Raw genomic sequence first — 19,881 nt, forward strand, 5'->3', positions numbered from 1 at the left:
GTTCCTCCTATTAAGACTCCCGTTTCGGAGAGCGGAGGAGGGACGTCGTTCCCTCAACGCCTCAACGCCACACCCCCCCGCGCGGAGTCACTTCCGTCCTGTGCGGGGAGGGAGGGAGGGGGGGTTGTCTGACGTCACAGCCTTACGGCGGCGAACGTAAGGCGAGGAAGTCGAGTTTCCTCTCCGCAATCTCGCGCGCGCGATGACGTCATAGCCGCCTCAAGTGGGATCACGCCTCGTTGACGGGGGAAGGCCCGTTGACGCCTCGCGGAGTGGCAGCCGGCTGATGACAAAAAGGCCGCTGACGTCATAAAGTGGTCATGTGATACCATATTCCAACAAGGCAGGGGTCCTCAAACTTGGCCCTTTTATGACTTGTGGACTTCAACTCCCAGAATTCCTCAGCCAGCTTTGCTGGCTGAGGAATTCTGGGAGTTGAAGTCCACAAGTCATAAAAGGGCCATGTTTGAAGACCCCTGCAACAAAGGAACGATTCTGGGCAATTCTTAAGTAGAGGAGAAGAACATCAGGAGCTGACCCATTTAACTCATGCTTGGCTGTGGTGCCTTAGAGCAGTGTTTTTCAACCTTTTTTGGGCAAAGGCACACTTGTTTCATGAAAAAAATCACGAGGCACTCCACCATTAGAAAATGTTAAAAAATTTAACTCTGTGCCTATATTGACTATATATAAAGTAATTCTCTTGAATAGGAATCAAATAAACACAAAGAAAGTATTTTATAATTACTTTTCAATTTTTCCCGCGGCACACCAGGCAACATCTCGCGGCACACTAGTGTGCCGCGGAACAGTGGTTGAAAAACACTGCCTTAGAGCAGTGTTTTTCAAGCTTGGCTTCTTGGAAGGTGGGTGGACTACAACTCCCAGAATGCCCCAGCTCGCTGGGGGGCTTCTGGGAGATGCAGTCCACCCTTCTTAAAACGTGCTGAGGTTGCTCCTCATTCTGGCACCTGTAAGCTAAAACTGAGACCTCAAAGCAAGCTTACCCAAACTTACTAAATTGGGCACAATATTTCATACAGTGTAATTTTTTCACAGCAGCAGTAGTTTATTATTATTTCACAGTAGACATTAACAACAGCCTTGGTGGAGCGGTGGGCTAATGCCTCCTTAAGTAACACCAGCTGCCTGCAATTAGTGCAGGTTCGCATCCCACCAGGCTCAAGGTTGACTCAGCCTTCCATCCTTCCGAGGTAGGTAAAATGAGGACCCAGATTGTTGGGGGCAATTAAGCTGACTTTGTAATAATGCCGCTTGGGGGTGTGTGTGAAAGCCCTAATAAGCAGGCATATACATAGAATGAAGGCTACTGCTAAGCTTGTAAGCGGCCCTGAGTCTTCGGAGAAGGGCGGGATATAAATGGAATTAAAATAAAAAAATAAAAAAAAACATCTATAGATTATGCAAAAAAAGACAAATCAACCAGGCCAAAAAAGACTCCAGCACCTCTCCAGGTGTAATCGGCACTCAGATCAGCATTAACTCCAAGGTCAACATCACACCAACAATCAAGTAAGCAATACCCCAATCAAGAAACTGCCAAAGAGCCAACAGTAAACAGCACAATCAAAGAATCCCTAAGACCGCCCCACCCACCCAGACAGGTAAGACACCAGAATATAAACTGACAGCAAACAGCACTCCTTACTACCGGTAGCACTGATAATGTTACCTAGATAGGGTAATGAAACGTCTGCAAGGAAAACAAGCAAGCTCAGCACCAAGGACCTCTCAGCAGTTTATTGGTGTGGAGTGACCTTACTTCCAGCTAATGTGTGCGAGGCAGTATATGCAGAGATTTCTCTAGCTGTGCTGTTAGCATCTTCAGAAAAGTTCTTAAACAGAATTTAGCAACAGATGTCCTGTCCTTAGTCCCAGTTGCATGCAAACATTTAAGCACCTTTAATCCGTAAGTGTACAGAAACTGACATAACCTTTGTGATGGCCCAAGGGCTAATCAATAAAGACTTATTGTTAAATAAGGAAACAGTGAATGTAGTTCTGCAGAAATCTGGACATCCCTCCAGCTGATTAAGTGTTATTTTTTTTCCTTTTTCTCTTGTTTGTTAACAGTGCTTACCAAGTTGTAAATAAAGCCCCAAAAGCGATTGACTATACAGTTAGTCACGTGAGGACAATTTTCACAAATACTACCATTCTTTTCACCTCTCAGATTGTGATTGTTCGGGCTATTTTCAACAAATAGCTGTTAAGACTGAAAACAAAGCTAATGTAATTTAAACTTAGAAGGCAGGGGAAGGCTACAAAACTCAGTAATTCCTGCTAGCAATTTTAACTGTGAGCAACATTGTTAAGAAATCAAAATTGTATGGAATAACTGAACTGAAGGGCAAGATTTGTGTTGTGATTCAGGGTCAGCCTGTGGGTTCGGCAGTTGAGTCGGACGACTCAGAGGAGGAGGACGGGGGGGGTGTTGAAGACCTTGCTGAAGGGGTTGAAGATCTTGCTGATGAGAGCCCTCAGCCAGGCCCCTCCCACTTGGTCACCACGGAGACCCAGCTGTGTGAGCCTGACAGCGTGGATGAAGATGACCCACAGCTGGCCCTGTTCAAGGACGCCCGACGCAGGAGGCAGTCGGTTAGGAGTAGACAGAGGAAGGCAATGGGGCTCCTCGAAAGGAGGCAGAGAGAAGCCACGCCCTGAACTCTATATAAGGGGAATGTGTGGGAGGGCTGGTTTGCTGAAGGCAACCGCTTGGATAGTTCCTGTTTCTTAAAGCTCCTGTTTCTTGGTTTGTCTTGTTCCGTTGGTTTTTGTAGCAATAAATTTGGCAGGCGTAATTCCAGCCTCTTGCCTTCTTGTAAAAGGGGTTGTCCCTGCCTTTTCTGCAGGGCCGGTAGGAGGCTGGTACAGAACAATTTGGAATATATAAACCAATCTCCAACCCCATCCCTCTGATAGAAATGATCAGATCTACACAATAGTAATCACTGCAAATGAGCCCCTGTAGCTGACACTGGAAGAATATCCACAGGTCGGCTGTTTGGTGTTGCTTGTTGCCCTATTTCTCAGCCTTCACAACATACGCAGACTTTAACTCCCAGAATTTTGGTAGGTGAAATCTACAATTCTTATTCAACCATCTGTGTAGAACAATTGTCAGAAGAAAACCTTCTCAGAACAAGTGACATCAGGAACAGAAATTTTCAAACTTCTCAGGTTGAGGAAACTGTTAGTTTTTCAAAAAAAAAAAATAAATCCCTGATCAAGAAAGCATTTGCATTTGAGTAACATTTTTTTAATGACAATAACCACTCATGGAACTTCAAGTCATTCCATAACCCTAAAGTTTCACAGAACAGAGTTTAATAAACCCCGATTGAAGGTATGCAAAATAAAAAAAAAAGCTGAAATAGTTTTGTCCTTTGAACTGATGAAACCAAGGCTTGAACCATTCAGCCACAGCCACGTAAAATACGTTTCGAATAACGGAAGAATGAAAAATGTGAAGAAAATATCATTTTTACTAACTGTTAGGCAGGAGAAGTTGCTCTGTTATGCTTTTGGAGCATGTGGCTTCTTGTGTAGATGCAAGGAAAAATAGGTTCCCCAAATACCAACATATCCCACGGTGAAAAAAATTGAAACTTGAGTTTGAAACCACACCGCTTGATGTTGCTGAGGTTGAGAAACACTGATCTAATTCTAAAGAGCAACACAAGTACTGTTAGTGGGGGAGATTATCTTCTATAGATAAAAGAGCCCACAATTATGGAGACACCTGTAACTCTCGTTTTTGGAGAGAATGGAGAAGCCATTTCTGCCTCTAACAGAGGCCCCTGACTTCCTTCCATTGGAATGAAGCTGGATCCAGGCATGTGCAATGAAATCACAGACACACATGCCTTCAAACTGGGGGCATCCAAAAGGAAACATTCTTAAATTTGGGGAAATATGATCACCTGCCAACAGGTTCCCTGTTTTTCTGTTACTGCAAGTGGCATGGAGCAGTTCCCCAACCTTTTTGGCTTTGCGGACCGGTGGGGAAGGGCGGGGGAAAGGGGATGGTTCCGTGTGCGTGGCGGGAAAGTGCATGTGCACGGCTCCTTTTGCGTGAGCAGCGGGTGCGTGTACATGCTTGCCTGCTGCTTGCACAAATGGGGATGCGTGCCCATGCTCGTCCACCACTTCCACAGCCCAGTTCTGAAAGGCTCCAGGCCCGGTAGTGGACTGCTGCCCACAGGTTGGGGACCCTCGGCATAGAGCAGCAGGGGTCTTCAAACTTGGCTCTTTTATGACTTGTGGATTTCAACTCCTAGAATTCCTCAGCCAGCTGGGAGTTGAAGTCCCCAAGTCATAAAAGGGCCAAGTTTGAAGACCCCTGGCACAGATGATAGGGTGCTATACAAGTCTGTTGCATAATTTATTCTAGAAATATATTTTGATAGTAAATAGAAGCACAGAGCAACAGGGAAGACAACCAAATGTATTTAGGGCAAGATTTTTTTCTCCCAACCGAAATAATAAAAAAGTCTCTTGCTACTAGTTGAAGGCTGCGGCACCAACCACGAAAGAAAGAGATTAAGAGTACTAGTTAGTTTTTACTATCTGTGTCTTGAAACGAATGCTTCAGGGAAAGTCAATCACAAGAAACTTGGCCCTGTGGCGTCAAATGAAGCAGATCCATTGCTGCATCTTCCGTTTGCTAGATCTGGACGGAGCACCGGCCTTGAAACTTACCTATGAGCTGTCTCAAAGGTGCCTTTTCAAAAGGCAACCGTACTGTTTTTTTCCCTTGAGGAAGAAGTTTTGCTTCTCACCCAAGAAGCTTCATCAGTTCTGGCTGGATGGTTGATCTGACAGGATGTTTGGGGGTGGGTGGGGAAGGATATTACACTGTTTCCCTTGTCTAGCAACGCAATCCTTTCAGCAGTTCCAAGATTACACACCCATTTCCACTCTGGTTCAGGTGACCTCCAAGTAACCTCGACAGCTTTCAGAGAGAGTAGTAATGACCAGATGACTGCAAAAAAAATATAATCTTTCCATCCATCCACACAAACACCGCATCTTGTCGGAACTAATCTTTTCATTCACCACCACCACCACCACCGGCCAGACAGAACTGATGAAGCTTCTTGGATGAAAAGCAAAACTACTTCTTCTTCAAGGGAAAAAAAACACCATTGTCCAGTTGCCTTTTGAAAAAACACCTTTGAGACAACCATGGCCTGGATGATTGAGAATCTCCATAGACCAGGGGTGTCAAACTCAATTTCATTGAGGGCCGCATCAGCATTATGGTTGCCCTCAGGGGGCTGGGTGGGTGTGGCCTACTGGGTGGGCGTGGCCAGAGTGCATACGGCCTACTGGGTGGGCGTGACCAGCTCTACATCGTTCGCATCAAGGGTGCCTATGGGGGCCTGGGCAGGAGTGGGACAGATCTGAGGGTCTCTGGCAGGAGGAGGGTCTCTGGGCCAGGGCCAAAGCAGTGGGGGCCGTTCCCTCACTGTTTCCAGGATGGCTTCGCGGGCCGCATAAAACCACTTCGCGGGCCGGATCTGGCCCCCTGGCCTTGTGTTTGACATGTCTGCCATAGACATTTCCCATGAGCTATTTTTGCTACCCTCATAAACAAGATCGGAAAAAAAGAATAATTGGGAAAAAAAACCCACTATTTTTTTCCTTCCAAGCATAAAAGTTTATTAGAAATATAGATTAATACAAAAATGCAAACAACTCCCCCACCCCACCATGCCTAACAGAACACAACCCCAGGAAGTCCATTCAAACTTGGAATATTGAAGCAGGATTCACAGCCATTTATGTTTTAGCAATCCTTTCTGAGACATCTCCTTTCTGAGCTTTTTGACGCATCTTCCCTTCCATTATTTTGTTTTCCCCCCCTACCTCGGTTACAAGCCTGGTTTTGCTCTTTCTCGCCTGCCATTCCTTTGCAATCGATGGGTTTTCTGGTTGAATCAAAATGGCAACCACAGAACAGGGGTAACTTGATCTCCTCGTCGTTGGATGCGTCCCTTGCTGTGCTAAATCTTGATCAGATGATCCACATCCTCTTCCTAACTCAGGCCCTGAAAGTCTTGACTGTGCGTTGGAAGCAGGATGCGAGGAATGGACGCCACCAATTCTGGAGCCCACCAACATTTTCTTCTTCAGACTGGTGAGCCAAAGGAAAAAAACATCAGGCCAGGAGGCAGTTAGCTGAGGGAGGGTGCTGCGTGGCATCCAGCCCCATGTTCATAAGAACATTTATCTGTGGTTGGGAAGGCAAACATAGGATCCCCGGATGATGAAACACCTGTCACTGACGATCAATAGGTAGGGATGATAGAGAGAATAAAGAGAACCAGGGAAAAAGATTGGAGTGCTTGGGGTGACTTTGGTGCTTGGGGGAAAAAAATTAGACAATTTATGAGTAGTTTGAGGGATAAGTGCTTTGGGGAAGGTGGGAAGGAAAGGACTCCTATAGATACTTTTCTGTAGACTTGGCTCAATACACTTCCTCCTCAAACAGGGCATCCAGTTCAGCCAGTTTTTGCTGTAGCATCTCCTCCAGTTCAGCGGACGGGGGCTGGGCCCGTCTCCCCTTTGCCCTCCGTCCTTTCCGGAGGCGGGGTTTGCGTTGCTTACGGGGAAGGCCCACCTCCCTGAACTCCATTGCCCTCTTCAGCTTGCGTTGGCTGGTGAAGACAAGGGCTCCGTTGCGTTCCAGGGGTACCTCAAATATGGTCTCAAATGACCTGCAAGGAGAAAGAGGAGGAGATGGGACACCAAATTTAAAAAGGGAAAAACCGTCTCTGAGGTTCCCAATAGCGAGACCAGCTTAGGCTGGTAGCTGTCACACAGGAACTGTAAAACTGCTCCCAATCTTTAGCAGCACGGGGTGTGTGTGTGTGAGTGTATATGAGTGAGAGAGAGAGAGAGATGCCAATGTTCACACAATCGTTAAGTGCAGACCACATTCTGGATGTAAGGCATGGAAGTGCGATGTCATCAGACAATTTTGGCAATCTTCTCAGTGGGTGCACACAAGATCAAGAGCGAAAGAAAAGGGAAGGGGGATAAAATGTGAAGACAAGGAAAAACTTAAAAACACCTCTATCGCAAAGTATTCACTGCTCGTTTGTTAAAAGAACTGCTTGACCCACCCCATGGATGAGAAGATTCTAAAAGGGACAACATTTACTATGGTGCAGTGGTTCTCAACTTTTTCTTCACCGTGGACCCCCCCCCCCTTTCAATACCTTTTGTGGCCACGGACCAGCAAGACTTAACAAGATTTAAATCATAACATTTCTTCACGCCTTCGCAGACCCCCTGTGACAACATCACAGCCTTTCAGGGGTCTGCGGACCACAGATTGAGAAACCCTCCTATAGAAAATAGCCCAGAAATTCTGCATGACGGCAGTAAATGGGAAGCGTGAGATGAGCCTAGGCTGGCATAGTTATTCAGTGTGGAATTCCATAAGTCCTCCGTGGTCCATCAGCTAGCTAAGTGTGGTTCACTGGTGCATTAGAGTCCAATGCAATTAACATAACGTGCATGTTGCTTCCACAACAGGGAGCAAATGCTAACGCAGTGTTTCTCAACCTCAGCAACTTTTTTTTTGTAAAAGTTTCATTAATTTTTTAAAATTACAGTCTTTGGAGCTTAGTAAACAACATGTTGTCTGGGTTCAAATATAAATCTGTTCAATACTACACAATAGTATTTTTTCCCTGATCCTCCTTTCTTCTCCATTATTTTTTCCATTTTCCCTTCATTACACCATTACAATTTTTGGTACTGTTAATGTATACAGAGTTAGATATAAGCATCTTCGTCAGGTTTTACTAATATCATACAAGTAATAATATCAATTCCTAAATCAATATCAGTTCATTGAGCAATATCCTGTTTTTCATGCTCCTCTTAAAGTTCAATTTCCCATCAGTATTTGAAATATCTTTATCAGTTATGATTTCAATATTAAGTACATTTCTGTAGCTGAAAGTTTTATCCAAATCAATCCTCCTCTTCATATTTCCCATATCAAAAAAGGGGGGGAAATGCTATCTTAATTCTAAATCATATCTTTCATTATAACACTCCAATTATATCTAAAAGTCTTTCGTTCTTTTAATCATTCAAAGAAGTATTTAAACATACAATCTCCCCCCTAAAAGGTCAAATCTTCTGTTTTTTAAATCTGTCGCTTTCTTTCTTTGCCAAGTCACTTTCCAAGCCAGGGCAATTGGATTGCCCAGGAATTTTCTTTCTATTTTTGTAAAAATTGCTTGGCACAAGGGAGACAATTTAGGTAGGGTATTTTGGGGGCGGGGGGAATTCCACCTATTTATATTCCTTAAACAACTCCCAGTTCTTTCTCCCTCGATTTCTCTCCGTGATCAACAAGGCACCCCTCTTCTTCATTGCCTCTTTGGGGCGATTTTAGGCCCTTTTTAGGGGCCCCAACAGGGCGAAATCGGGCGCGGAAGGCAGAGCCCTGCCTTCCTACATCCTGTTCCACTGTGACGCAAACCGGAAGTCTCAACTTCAGCAACTTTAAATGTGTGGCTTTCGACTCCCAGAATTTCCCCAGCTGGCATTCTGGAATGAAAGAAGTGTGGGCTTCACTCATGCTGGCCTGGGGGATTTCTGGGAGTTAAAAGTCCACGCATCTTAAAATTGCCGAGGTGGAGAAACTCCGTGCTAAAGCAACACGTAGCTGATACTTCACTAGTGTTCTTTCAACACTGCTCCTCCAAAGCAATTGTCTTCTACCATGAAACAATCCGGTACTTTTATACATGTCAGCTTTCTTCCACGGAGTGCCCTTCAAATCATTTCTCTCGACCTTCCCAGCCAATCTTTGGTTAGAAACTGCCAAAGCATTTCTTTTTTCAAGTGTGTTGACTCTACTTGGCTACTGTGAGTCCTAGTTTGAACACAGATGTTGTATTGTGCTGTGCTTAACTACGGTTTGCAGAACTCATATTTTTCCCCCCACAAAGCTGTTGATCCATTAAACCAGAGTGTATAGATGGTCAGGTTCCACCACCTTGTGACTCCACCATGTATCAGCCTGGGCAACCTGGACCAGGGACCATACAAGCCATTAGCCAGCCTTCTCACCTCTTCTCGGTGGGTGTGTGATAGTTCTTGTTCGTGTAAATCTCCTCCAGACTGAACTCCTTCTTGTTCAGCCTGAGAAAGCAGAGAAAGAGAACATATTACCTAGGGCAGGGGTCAGCAACCTGAAACAGTGAAAGAGCCACTCGGAACCGGTTCCCTCACAAAAGGAAAAACTGGGAGCCGCAAAAAATGTGTGCACATGAGCGTACATGCGCGCAGGCGCAGAACAGGGTTTGACTGAAGAGTGGAGCCAAGGCGAGATATGCACCTACCCTGCATATTTGAATTGGTTGAACTTTTTTAGTCCCACTTTTTTTTGGGGGGGGGACTGCACATGGCAGAGGACTGGGAGCTGCAGGAGACGGCTGAAAGAGCCGCATGCGGCTCCGGAGCCGCAGGTTGCAGACCTGTGACCTAGGGATAACTTGGCCAGTAGGGAAAGATATCTGTGAGATAGGAGAATTGTTCTGCAGAAAAAAACATTTTCTCACAGGGTATAAAGTTACAGTCTGCTCAATTTTCAGACAAGTTGCTTAGCCTGCCATTCCATTCGATCTTGTCAGGACTGCCCACTGGGCCATACTGTCCAGAGCATCTTTGAAAAATATCTCCGAGGCGAGGTTCCAGGACTCCCTTCTCTTTTAAGTCCTGTTCTTAAAAGTCCTTCGGGAATAGGGCGGTATAGAAATTTAATTAAATAAATAAATAAATGTTCTTCAGCGTTCAAAAAAAAAAAAGGTGGACTCTGATCCACCACCAGAAGGTGCAAGTCCTAGATCTGTTTCAATGCAATTGAAAAGCAAACGACCCAGCAGCAGAACTTTAACTCTGGGGCAAGGCCCAGCCCTTTCTGCTTACATGCTGCTCCCCCCTGCCCCCCCCCCGGGGTTGGGCTCAGGGAGAATCTGGATCCTAGGTTCGCAGGCCGCCATTGGGTTCTTTTGAAGCTCACCCCCGTCTTTCTGCAGAAGCATTTTCATTTGGGGCCCGTTCTCCCACTTTGTTTAGGGCATGGTCTCACCTGGCTGGACGGGGAAGGCCCATGGGGGTGAGACTGGCCTGGTGCTTGGCTGGCGTCTTGCGGATTTTTATGCAGGACACTTTCCCTACAGTGTTCTCTTGGGATCCCTGCGGGTTTTAGGGAAATTAAAGTGGGGATAAGAATGGGCGTGACGGGACCCAGCCAATCCCGAGAGAGAGACAGAGAGCGCATCTTAAGCCACCCCCCAACCCCTCACTGCACAGCGCTTCCTCTGTTAGGCCCCACCTCAAACGGTGACTGACCTTCATCTCATCTTCTGAAAGCATCAACCGCTGTGATGCAACCACGCCTGGCCCAACGGCGGGCACCCTTTGCCCACCATCTGGGGAGAGGGAGGGATTCCTGAAAAGACAAAAGAAACCCATCATGTACAGGTCAAAAACAGTCCAGATGTTCTCCCCGTCGGAGAAACCTGCTCATTCGGTTCAGAGGAGGACAGGAAAAGAATTCAAATGAGTCTTTTTTCCTCCTCCTCCTCAGTTTCCAGCTGTGTTACAATTACAAAAACCCTCATCCTCCGCATGGACAACCAGGAGCTGTGTAGTCCAACACTTCTTATAAGGAAAAGAAAGCAAGCTGGCTGAACAGGAGGACCCATTACATATGCAGCCCTTCGTGGGAGTTAGTTGTAAGAGAGGTGGAGCAAGGAAGAAAGCGAAAGAAGTAATGAGTCTCCTATGCAGATTCCAGAGCTAGTCAAGAATCGGAAATGCAACTATGCCTTAGTCTTAGGGACAAATGGACCTCAGGGGATCCCGGCCTGGTGTAACCTTGATCTTAAAGAACAGCTTTCCAATCCTCTTGCTCAAAATCATAAAAAGAAGCAATGGCCTCCAACGTATTCTTGGGACTGCAGGTCGTCCTCGACTTACGACCACAACTGAGCCCAAAATGTCTGTGGCTAAGTGAGACAGTCGATAAATGAGTTTTGCCCCATTTTGCGACCTCCCTTGCCACATTTGTGAAGTGCATCATTGCAGTCGTTAAGTTAGTCGCCCGGCTTCTAACTGCATCTGGCTGCCACGTTGACTTTGCTTGTCGGAATGTTGCAAAAGGGGCATCACGTGACACCCCCCCGGGGACACTGCGACCGTCATAAATTATGAACCAGCTGCCAAGCGTCTGAATTTGGATCGTGTGACCACGGGGATAATGAACTCGGTGCGAGCGTGAAAAATGGTCATAAGACACTTTTCCCAACACTGTTGTAACTTCGCTCACTAAATGAATTGTGGTTAAGTCAAAGATTACCTGTGCACCTCCTTTAGTCCAGGTCACGCTGGCTGGGAATGGAGTCCAAGAATAAGTCACCCCAAATCTCTCAACATAAGAAAGATGCTGCAAAACGGGTCCCCAACCCCCAGCCCACTACCAGGCCCTGGCCCGTTTGGAACCGGGCCACGGAAGCAGCATGCGAGCAGCTCCATTTGTGCAAGCAGCATGGGTGTGTGCCCATCACTCACGCAAATGGAGCCCCCCACCCCGTGTGCTCGCCTGCTGCTCGCATGTTAACCATTCCCTCTCCCTCCCCAACCCTGCCGGTCCACAAAGCCGGAAAGGTTGGGGATCGCTGCTATAAAAGATCCAGCCTTTCCACGGGGAGGGATCAAGGATCCTGTTCCCTTCTTGCCCTTCCTTTCAACCAGCAGCCGGGAGGTGAAGCGTTATGCCTCTGCCTTCAGGATTACTCTCGCTTTCTTGGGGTGGAGCTTAGGTTCCTTGAGGGGGGTAACATACATCTTTGGGGAACAGGGAAGGAAAAGCTTTTACCTGGAATGCGCTGGGTCAGGTTCGTGACAGCAGGATGGCGCGAGGGAAGAGCAGGAGGACGGATCACAGTGGGCAGTGTGGACCAAGGGTCTTGTCAAGAGGCGGGCAGGGGGAGTGCTGAAGGGGTACACTTCCTTACGCAGGCAGGGCAACGTGGGACGGTCCAGTTCTCGGGATACTTCCAGACTGCAAACCGTGTGTCGGCGTTGCCGCAGCTGTGGCAAGGGAGAAAGCACCAAAGAGACATTTTGCCAAGAGCGGGCTCTAGGAAAATCAGGGCAGGAGTAGCTACGTCCAAGGCGGGGCTGCAAAGCTGGCTCTCCTTGGCTCAAGCGCCACTGGTGGATGGGGGGTCTCCCGCTCACCACCAGGCGGTTCGCTTCTTCCTTCTCCTCCTCGCGGCAAGAGTTCCTCTTGCGGGGACGCGGCTCAGAAATGGCAATTTTCACCTCGATCTTGACTCCTGGGCGAAGAGGGGTGGCTGGCGGAGTTGCGGCCGCTTCGTCCACACTTGCTGGAGGACGCGGGGACAGGGACGGAGACGCCTCAGCAGGCGGCAGGGATGGTTTGGACGGGCTGAAGAAGATGTCGGCAAAGGCTTCAAGTTTCGAACGCATGCTTTGGAAGACTGGGGCCAGGCCCCAAGGCCTGAAGCGAGGGACCAAAGACGGACGCAAGAGAGTCAAAGCCGAGGTAAGGCTGGATGCTTGAGAGGGCGGACCTGATGGAAGGGGAAAGAAAAAGTTGTTGCACAGGAAGCGGGTCGTAGAGGAAAAGCAGAAGTATCTTGAGGGCCATTTACACGAGATGTTCAAACACTGTTCCCCTTTTCTTGCTCGCTCTCTCTGCTGCATAGCAATATTGCTAAATAGTTACAAGGGCATAGTAGTTCGCCTTCATTTTCATCCTCAACATTTGTCTCTTATGCTAGCTAGTATCTCAAGACTAATAAATAAAGTGAAGAGGAGGCATTCTCATCACCGATCAAGATAGAAAAGAATTCCTTTTCCCCTTACATTAGTATTTCTTAACCATGGCGGGCTGGGGAATTCTGGGAATTGGAGTCCACACGTTTTAAGTCGCCACGGTTAAGAAATATTGCCAAATACTTTGGTGTGTTGGCCATGCAGCCCTTGGCCACAGGAAGGGCGATCGCTTTTGCTATCGGTATTTAGGTGTAACGTGTACTGTGCGCGCTGCCAGGTGACCTTTTTTTTAGTACAGAGCTCCACCAACCTGTGCAGTGCTCCTGGTCACGTAGATCTGAAGGCACCGACTTTCCTAAGCTTGACGACTGACGAGGCAATTCTCGCTGATCACTCCTGAAGAAGAGCAGAAAGAGTGTGAAGCGATGGGCAATCATTTTCGCTCTTCAGTCTAATGATGTGCCGGAACAGCCTAAGACTCCCACTCTGGAGGATGTTTGGCAATCGCGGTACCTGGAAGGCTAACACACCTGGAGGGCAGCCCGTGAAGGAAGGCAACTCTCGAGATCTGTTTGGCCGCACAACCGTAATCCTGGTGAAGGGAGGAGGACGGTTTAGTCATTCCTCTACCCTAAAGTGGAAATGCTCACCTGCAAGGGGGTGGAAAGTTCCTCAGCAGCTCCTTGCCAGTGCTGGTATCCTGCCGGCGAGAGAAAAGGTCTGAACCAAAAGGTGGCCACCTTTCCCTGACCCCCACCAGGTGAAAGGTTTGCCCCCGTGTCGCGTTCCCCAAGGTGATTTCCCCGCAGTAAACTCACCTGGGCTTGGTTCAACTGAGAGTCCTCCAAAGCAGGGATCGGCCGATGAGCCTCCTCTCCTGGGCTGGCCCCTGTTTCCTCTCTCCCGTTTATTATAGGGACTCCGTTCTGCAGGCGCTGCCTCTTGGCTTGCAGGCGCTCCGAATCATGGCAGCGAGGGGGGCAGAGTCTTTGGTCCCTCAACGGCCAGCCAACTGTGTGAGCCAACTGCTCCGGAGGTCCTTGGCAGGGCTGGCAACCTACCTTAGGGAGAAGCGATCTGGGGGAAGCAAGACAAGACAGGTAGCTGCCGATATCCACAAACCACACTTGTCAACCTTTTGCCTCCTGGCTCCTTGGCTCACCTGCACACAGCGCTATCCTGTCCGTTTCCTGACCAGGAAACTTTGGCCTCATTCTCCCATGTCAGCTGGAGGGGTTTTGAGGAAGGAAACAAGGCAGGCCTTTCTGAAAGGGAGCATCTTTGTGGAATCTCCTGAACGGAAGGAGAGAGAGTCCAACTTTCAAGCAACTTTCTGAACATCGGTTAAGAAGCCTCTTTCCCTCGTCCCACAAGCCAGTCGTGCGTTTGCTTCAAAAGAGAAATTCTCCCCTTGGGTAAAAAAGATAAAACTAGTCTCTTGCCTGCTGTGCCGGGCAGAACCACAGATCATACGATTGACTCCCCTGATTTGGTTATACAAAACATGGCACTTGAACAATTTCCTGCACTCTGAGACCATCTAGGCTGGGGAGAGACATTTAGGCCGCGAAATCTACCCATCTGTTCTGTGCAAGTGTCCCAATTTCAGAACAGAAGGTTTGTGAAGAGCTTTGGAGAGACAAGATTGTAAGAAGTGTCCTTTTTCCTGTCGCATTCTGCCCCACCATCATAGGTCAGTACTAAAGACGTTAATAATTCAACCCAAAAAAACGCATGTCAGGTTATATCATCGTCATCCCGCAAATGGTTAGAAACAGGAAAAATAAACTTGTAGATTTGAAAAGAATTCTAAACATAAAACAACTTGGATGAATCAAAAGGTCTCTGCTTAATAAGAAAGCCTCAAGCCTGAAACAATCCCAGACAGCTTTCTGGGTCATCTGGTATGGGAAGTGACATCTGTAAAAATGACATTTTTAAAGTTGGGGTTTTTATTCTTTATTTATTAAGCAAATTTATATAGCTGCCCGACTCACGCCTAGATGATTCCAGGTGGCTGTATCATGTTTCGATTCACGCATTTCATTTGTATTCAATGAGCACCAGCTTATCACCACAGAACACCCAGTCCCAGCTAGTAATGAGGGAAACTGCCATCTTCCTATGCAAAGCCTGGGAGGTACATCATCCATTCAACCTGGCAGCCGATCCCAGAAACCCCCTTAACATTCACTCGGGGGTTTTACAGCATCCTTACAGGCACTTGGGCTGTGGAAAAGTCTTCCAGATCAACAGCCAACACCTTTCGCTCTTCCTTCTCCATGGGAGACGCCACGTGCCACAGGGTCTCTCCCATCCCATCGCAAGCACCCCTGCCCTCTGCCGCCGTGAGCGGGGGGCCTTGTTGGAGCCGCTGCCTCTTCTTGGGTGACCACCTTTCATCCTCACATAAGGCGGGTGAAGTTCTTCTGCCTCTCTCCGGAGGCTCCAGAAGACGTACAGGGGTTCTCTCCTCCTCAGATCCAGGCCTGCAAAAGGATACAGAGAGAAAGTCTCAAAAGGACAGCCTGATTCCTCCTCCTCCTCCTCCTCCTCCTCCTCCTCCTCCTCCCTTTCTTCCCACTTCGAATTCCTGCACAAAAGACGTGGCAATCTCTCACCTGAATATGACTTTCCGCCGCCTGGCTATCCTCTCAAAAGTGGATAATGGCAAAGGATCTCCAACAAAGGTTCCTTCAAGAAGGGTGCATTCCATGGCTGGATTCAGACCCGACGCCTTTTTTGGGGGGGGGTGTCAGGGATTGGGAAGCCCCTCCATTTTTCCACCAGAACCTCACTTCTCACCTCTCTGTAGAGTGAGTTAGGAGAGAAACCAAATGAATACATGTTTACTTATTTCACACACACACACACACACACACACATACATATATATATACATACATACATACATACATACATACATACATACACATAAGGCTTTTCCTCTGCGTTTTGAAATAATTGGCAATGAGAAAAACTATACTTCATTTAAAAATATCCCCAAATCAAGGTAAGAACAATGGCAGAGTAAATGGCTGGGAAATGCAACATTATTTTTTTTTTTTAAAAAGATGGATTTTGTATGGCTAAAAGATAGCAAATTTGAGGCTTGGTATGCCCCAAAGGAATTCTACTCATTTTGTTGTAGTGAACTACTGTAAGTATTTCTCAAGGAAATATAAAACAATCACAGAAGCCTTTTTTTTTAAAAAGGAAAAGACTGATAAAAAGTGATCACGTTAAATAAGTTTGGTAGCGTCAAAATGCTGAGGAATTTGAAATAGCCCAAAATACACTACTAACTAAAGACATGTTCATAAGGCACCCAACCAACATAACAGAGCCTCTTTAAAGAAGGATATTCAGTGGAAGTAATTAAAACTGTTTTTCAATCTTGGCAGCTTTAAGATTTGTGGGCTTCAATTCCCAGAATTCTGCAAATTGCAGTCCACACCTCTCAAAGTTGCCAAATTTGCCAGTGTTGAGAAACAATCAAACTGTTATGCATCCATAGTTAATAGGTCTGTTATTTATTTATTTATTTTTATTTTTATTACATTTATATCCTGCCCTTCTCCGAAGATTCCCCCAGCTTCTTCAATTTGGAATTTTAATCGTTTAATTTTTTTTTAAAAAAAAAATCATTTTTAATCATCTTGGAATCAAAATGCATTTATTTAAAAGACCTAACCTAACCAGTTTCTATTCTCATAAACTATTAACCGATCTGAGTATCCTAAAAAAAACAAGAGAAGGAATTCATTTTTACTAAGAAAATAAAAATAAGCTACACTTCAATGGAAGTGACTTACTTCATGTTTTTTGACAGCAGATCAAGTGTGTGTGGTGGGGCCTGCCTTCCTAAGAACGATGGCAAACCCTGCTCTCATGTTTGAAAGATCTGCTATTTTAAATAAATTATTCTTCTAAACCAGGGTTCTCTACCTTGGTAACTTTTAGATGTGTGGTCTTCAACTCTCAGAATTCGTAGGAATTGGAACCCACACATCTTAGGAGTTGCCACGGTTGAGAAAAAAATGGTGCTACACAATACACGGAGGTAAGTGAGGAAGTGGGATTATGCCTCCGAGAAGCTAATTATGAATCATTAGCAATCATCTAATTAGTATGCTGCTGAGACCCATTCTTCCTCCCACAGCAGTTTTCCAGAATAAGGCAAAGTTAAATTCAGATAGTGCTGGGAAGCTTTCCCAGCATGCCAGAATGTTCCTCTATACAGTGTGTGTGTGTGTGTGTGTGTGTGTGTGTGTGTATTTGACTCTTGGTGACTGTTGGACTAGTCTCAGCAGTGTTTTTGTCAAGATATTTGGAAGTGGTTTGGCATTGTCCACTTTCTAGGGCTGAGTGATTGGCCCAAAATTATCCGGCTGACTTTGTGCCTGAATGGGACTTGAACTCACAATCTCCAGGATTCTAGCCCGGTGGCTTCTGGTCTGTTGCCTTAGCTACTACATCATACTTACTGCCTTATATAATGGGATACTGGCACTGTACTTACCAGGACAGAACTCATACCCCCACCACCACCATCACTCCACATCTTTTAACAACAGCAATACTCATGATAGGCTAACATGTACAAGTCAATTTGAGTCATCCAAAATTGTCAATTTTACCACCACCATTCAAAAAACCACAAAATAGTACATTAGCTTTCAGGTTCCTTAGACTTCCAAGCAAGATGCCGGAAAAAGCGATTTTTCTTTTGCATCAGCCTTTTCCCACCAAGCTGACAGATGACAAATTCCTGTGAAGTGAAAAGCTTTCACACACTTTCCTACGCTGGGGGTTTACTTAATAAAATACTTAAGAACAGACTTTTTTCCCCCTTACATGATTTTCCCTGTTTTTCTTAAGGTTGCTCCTCATTATTGATAAAGAGGGGGTTTTGCAAATATCACAAAAGTTAAATGTTGTCAGTGTGTGTGTGGGGGGGGAGAGAAACAACAAAGGCCAAATCATGGGACAGGACAGAAATTTGGACAGTATTTAATATTTTGTTGTTATGTATATGTAGGGGTGTGGGTCTATACATATGTTGTGTGTAGTATGTTTTTTTTTGGGGGGGGTGTCATGTATGTGTCTCACTCTGATAGCGGGCAACTAAATTTCATTTTTGATGTGCGCCATTGTGCCCACAGTACAAAATGACAATAAAGATTATATTATCTTATCTAAATCAAGATAACTCACATCAGTGAGTCTTGCCAGTCTGAAATTAGAGGCCAAGAAGAGTGCCAGTTTTGCCAAGATGATAATTTTAGGAAATGTCCATCCTGTTTTTGCTAGAGAGCCTCCACTTAGCAAGGAAGCAACTATTATTCCAACATCTCTCCCATCCCATTCTTCCTCTAAGGGTACTCCCCCCCCCCAAATCTTAACTTTCTGCATCACTTGGCTGGGAAAACACACCCAGAATCCCTTACTGGCAGTCCCTCTTGTGTTTGTGTGACTCTTGGCATCCGTTTTTCCAGCCTTCTTCCTTATTAAGCAAGCGGAGGGAAGCAGCAGAGGGCATAACACTCCCCCCCCCCCCAGGGGCAGAGGTAGGCAAACTTGGCTCTTTTACGACTCGTGGACTTCAACTCCCAGAATTCCTGAGCCAGCCATGCTGAGAGGAAAAGCAGAGGTTTCCAAGCTGAGCCATGCTGGCTCAGGAATTCTGGGAGTTGAAGTCCACGAGTCGTAAAAGAGCCAAGGTTGCCTATCCCCTGCCCCAGGGGCTAGGGCTCGAAGCAGCTTTAACCTCGGGCGCCATATAGGCACTCCCTCAAGCGCAGCGTGGAAGCGATCCCGCAGAAAAGGCGTTTCGAACTTTTAAAAACGGGAGGGCGGGGATTTCCATTCCCAGAATTCTCCAGCCCGCCTGGCTCTGTTGCGAGTGTGACGTCCGCCCAAGTTTGAAAAACACCGGGCTAGGGCTCACGCAAAGCCGAAGGTCGTTTTGCAGCTTTGGGGTACCTTCCGACCCAAGTTGATATCAGAGACAGACAGACACACACACACACACACAAAGACCACACGCGCGCGCGCAGCCCCCCCCCACTTCTTCGCCCTACATAGAAGAAGCCGCGCAGCCGCTCCCGCGCTGACGGTCGCCAAGGGAACGAGCCGAAGATGCCCAGCTGCCAACGTTAACGGCAGGAGCGCTGCCTTCGGTTCCCACAACGACTCTTCCCGGGGGCGCCCCGGCATCCGCCAGGCAGACCCGTCGAGCGCCCCTCCCCCCCCCCCCATGCTCCGCGGGGGAATCTCACCTCCATCCTCCGCAGGGAAGAGACAGCAGTCACGTCGCGAAATAGACGACGACGGGGGTGGGAGAAACACGACCCCCCACACACACACTTTCTCCGCTTACCAGCTTTTCCTCCTCCCTCAGCCCTTCTTTTCTTATCACCTTCACGGCCCGGCCCGGTCGGATCTTGCTCCAGATCCAGCCCGTCCAATAGCGGCCCGCCTTGCTTCCTTGCAGCAGCCAATGGCTTCCTGTTTTTTTACTCCGGTGGCGGCTCAAGAATCGCCATCATTACTTAGGGCGAAAGTGGTGGGCAAATCTGTAGTCAAGGCCTGTATGTGGCGCCGAAGAGCCCGGTCGGGAAGGGCGGGTTGGTTTTGGTGCTTGGGGGTTCAGGAGGCGTGTCTTTAGAGAGAGAATGGGCGGTTTTGAAACCTAGTAAAGCCTTTAAAGAACCCGTTTCAATTTAGTTCCATTTCCCACTATCCCCTCGAAACTGATTTCCCGTCTACCAAAAGGTTATTGAAAAATATATCTTATCTTGTCCCGAATTTCCTCCATTTTTTTTAAAGGGTCCACGCTTCGGTGACGTCACTGCCTCACCGGCAGCGCCTCGTTCGGCTCCAGAGGCCTCTGTTTTTATTATTATTAACAGGATCAACCTCGTCAGTTCCGACTCAACGGTCAAAACGGGGCGAAAAAATGAAACTAGACATTGCGTTGCAAGAAAAACATTATAACCGCTCTCTTGGTTCGAGTCAACG

At 47.0% G+C, this 19,881-nt stretch overlaps 1 protein-coding gene across 6 annotated transcripts; it reads right to left on the reverse strand.

The window, feature by feature from the left end:
• Positions 1 to 5,665: 5,665 nt before the first annotated feature.
• Positions 5,666 to 19,383, reverse strand: LOC308676554 (proline-rich protein 14-like). 6 transcript variants are annotated; one of them, XM_081342409.1, is made up of 13 exons: positions 19,140 to 19,383; positions 15,480 to 15,667; positions 15,077 to 15,347; positions 14,021 to 14,151; positions 13,677 to 13,935; positions 13,509 to 13,558; positions 13,169 to 13,254; positions 11,933 to 12,653; positions 10,405 to 10,504; positions 10,142 to 10,248; positions 9,121 to 9,192; positions 6,477 to 6,743; positions 5,666 to 6,160 (listed from the first exon to the last, which is right to left on the reverse strand). In XM_081342409.1, the coding sequence occupies exons 2-12, from the start codon at positions 15,572 to 15,574 to the stop codon at positions 6,494 to 6,496; spliced, it is 2,142 nt and encodes a 713-aa protein (XP_081198535.1). In that variant the 5' UTR covers positions 15,575 to 15,667; positions 19,140 to 19,383; the 3' UTR covers positions 5,666 to 6,160; positions 6,477 to 6,493. The 6 variants fall into 6 exon arrangements, with proteins under 6 accessions (XP_081198535.1, XP_081198536.1, XP_081198537.1 ...); XM_081342410.1 differs by having other exon boundaries at positions 5,666 to 6,743; positions 11,933 to 12,147; positions 12,298 to 12,653; positions 19,140 to 19,381; XM_081342411.1 differs by having other exon boundaries at positions 5,666 to 6,743; positions 11,933 to 12,147; positions 12,382 to 12,653; positions 19,140 to 19,380.
• Between the last annotated feature and the right edge of the window lie 498 nt (positions 19,384 to 19,881).

Source organism: Vipera berus (assembly GCF_964194415.1).
Source record: "Vipera berus genome assembly, chromosome: W".
Classification (NCBI taxonomy): domain Eukaryota; kingdom Metazoa; phylum Chordata; class Lepidosauria; order Squamata; family Viperidae; genus Vipera; species Vipera berus.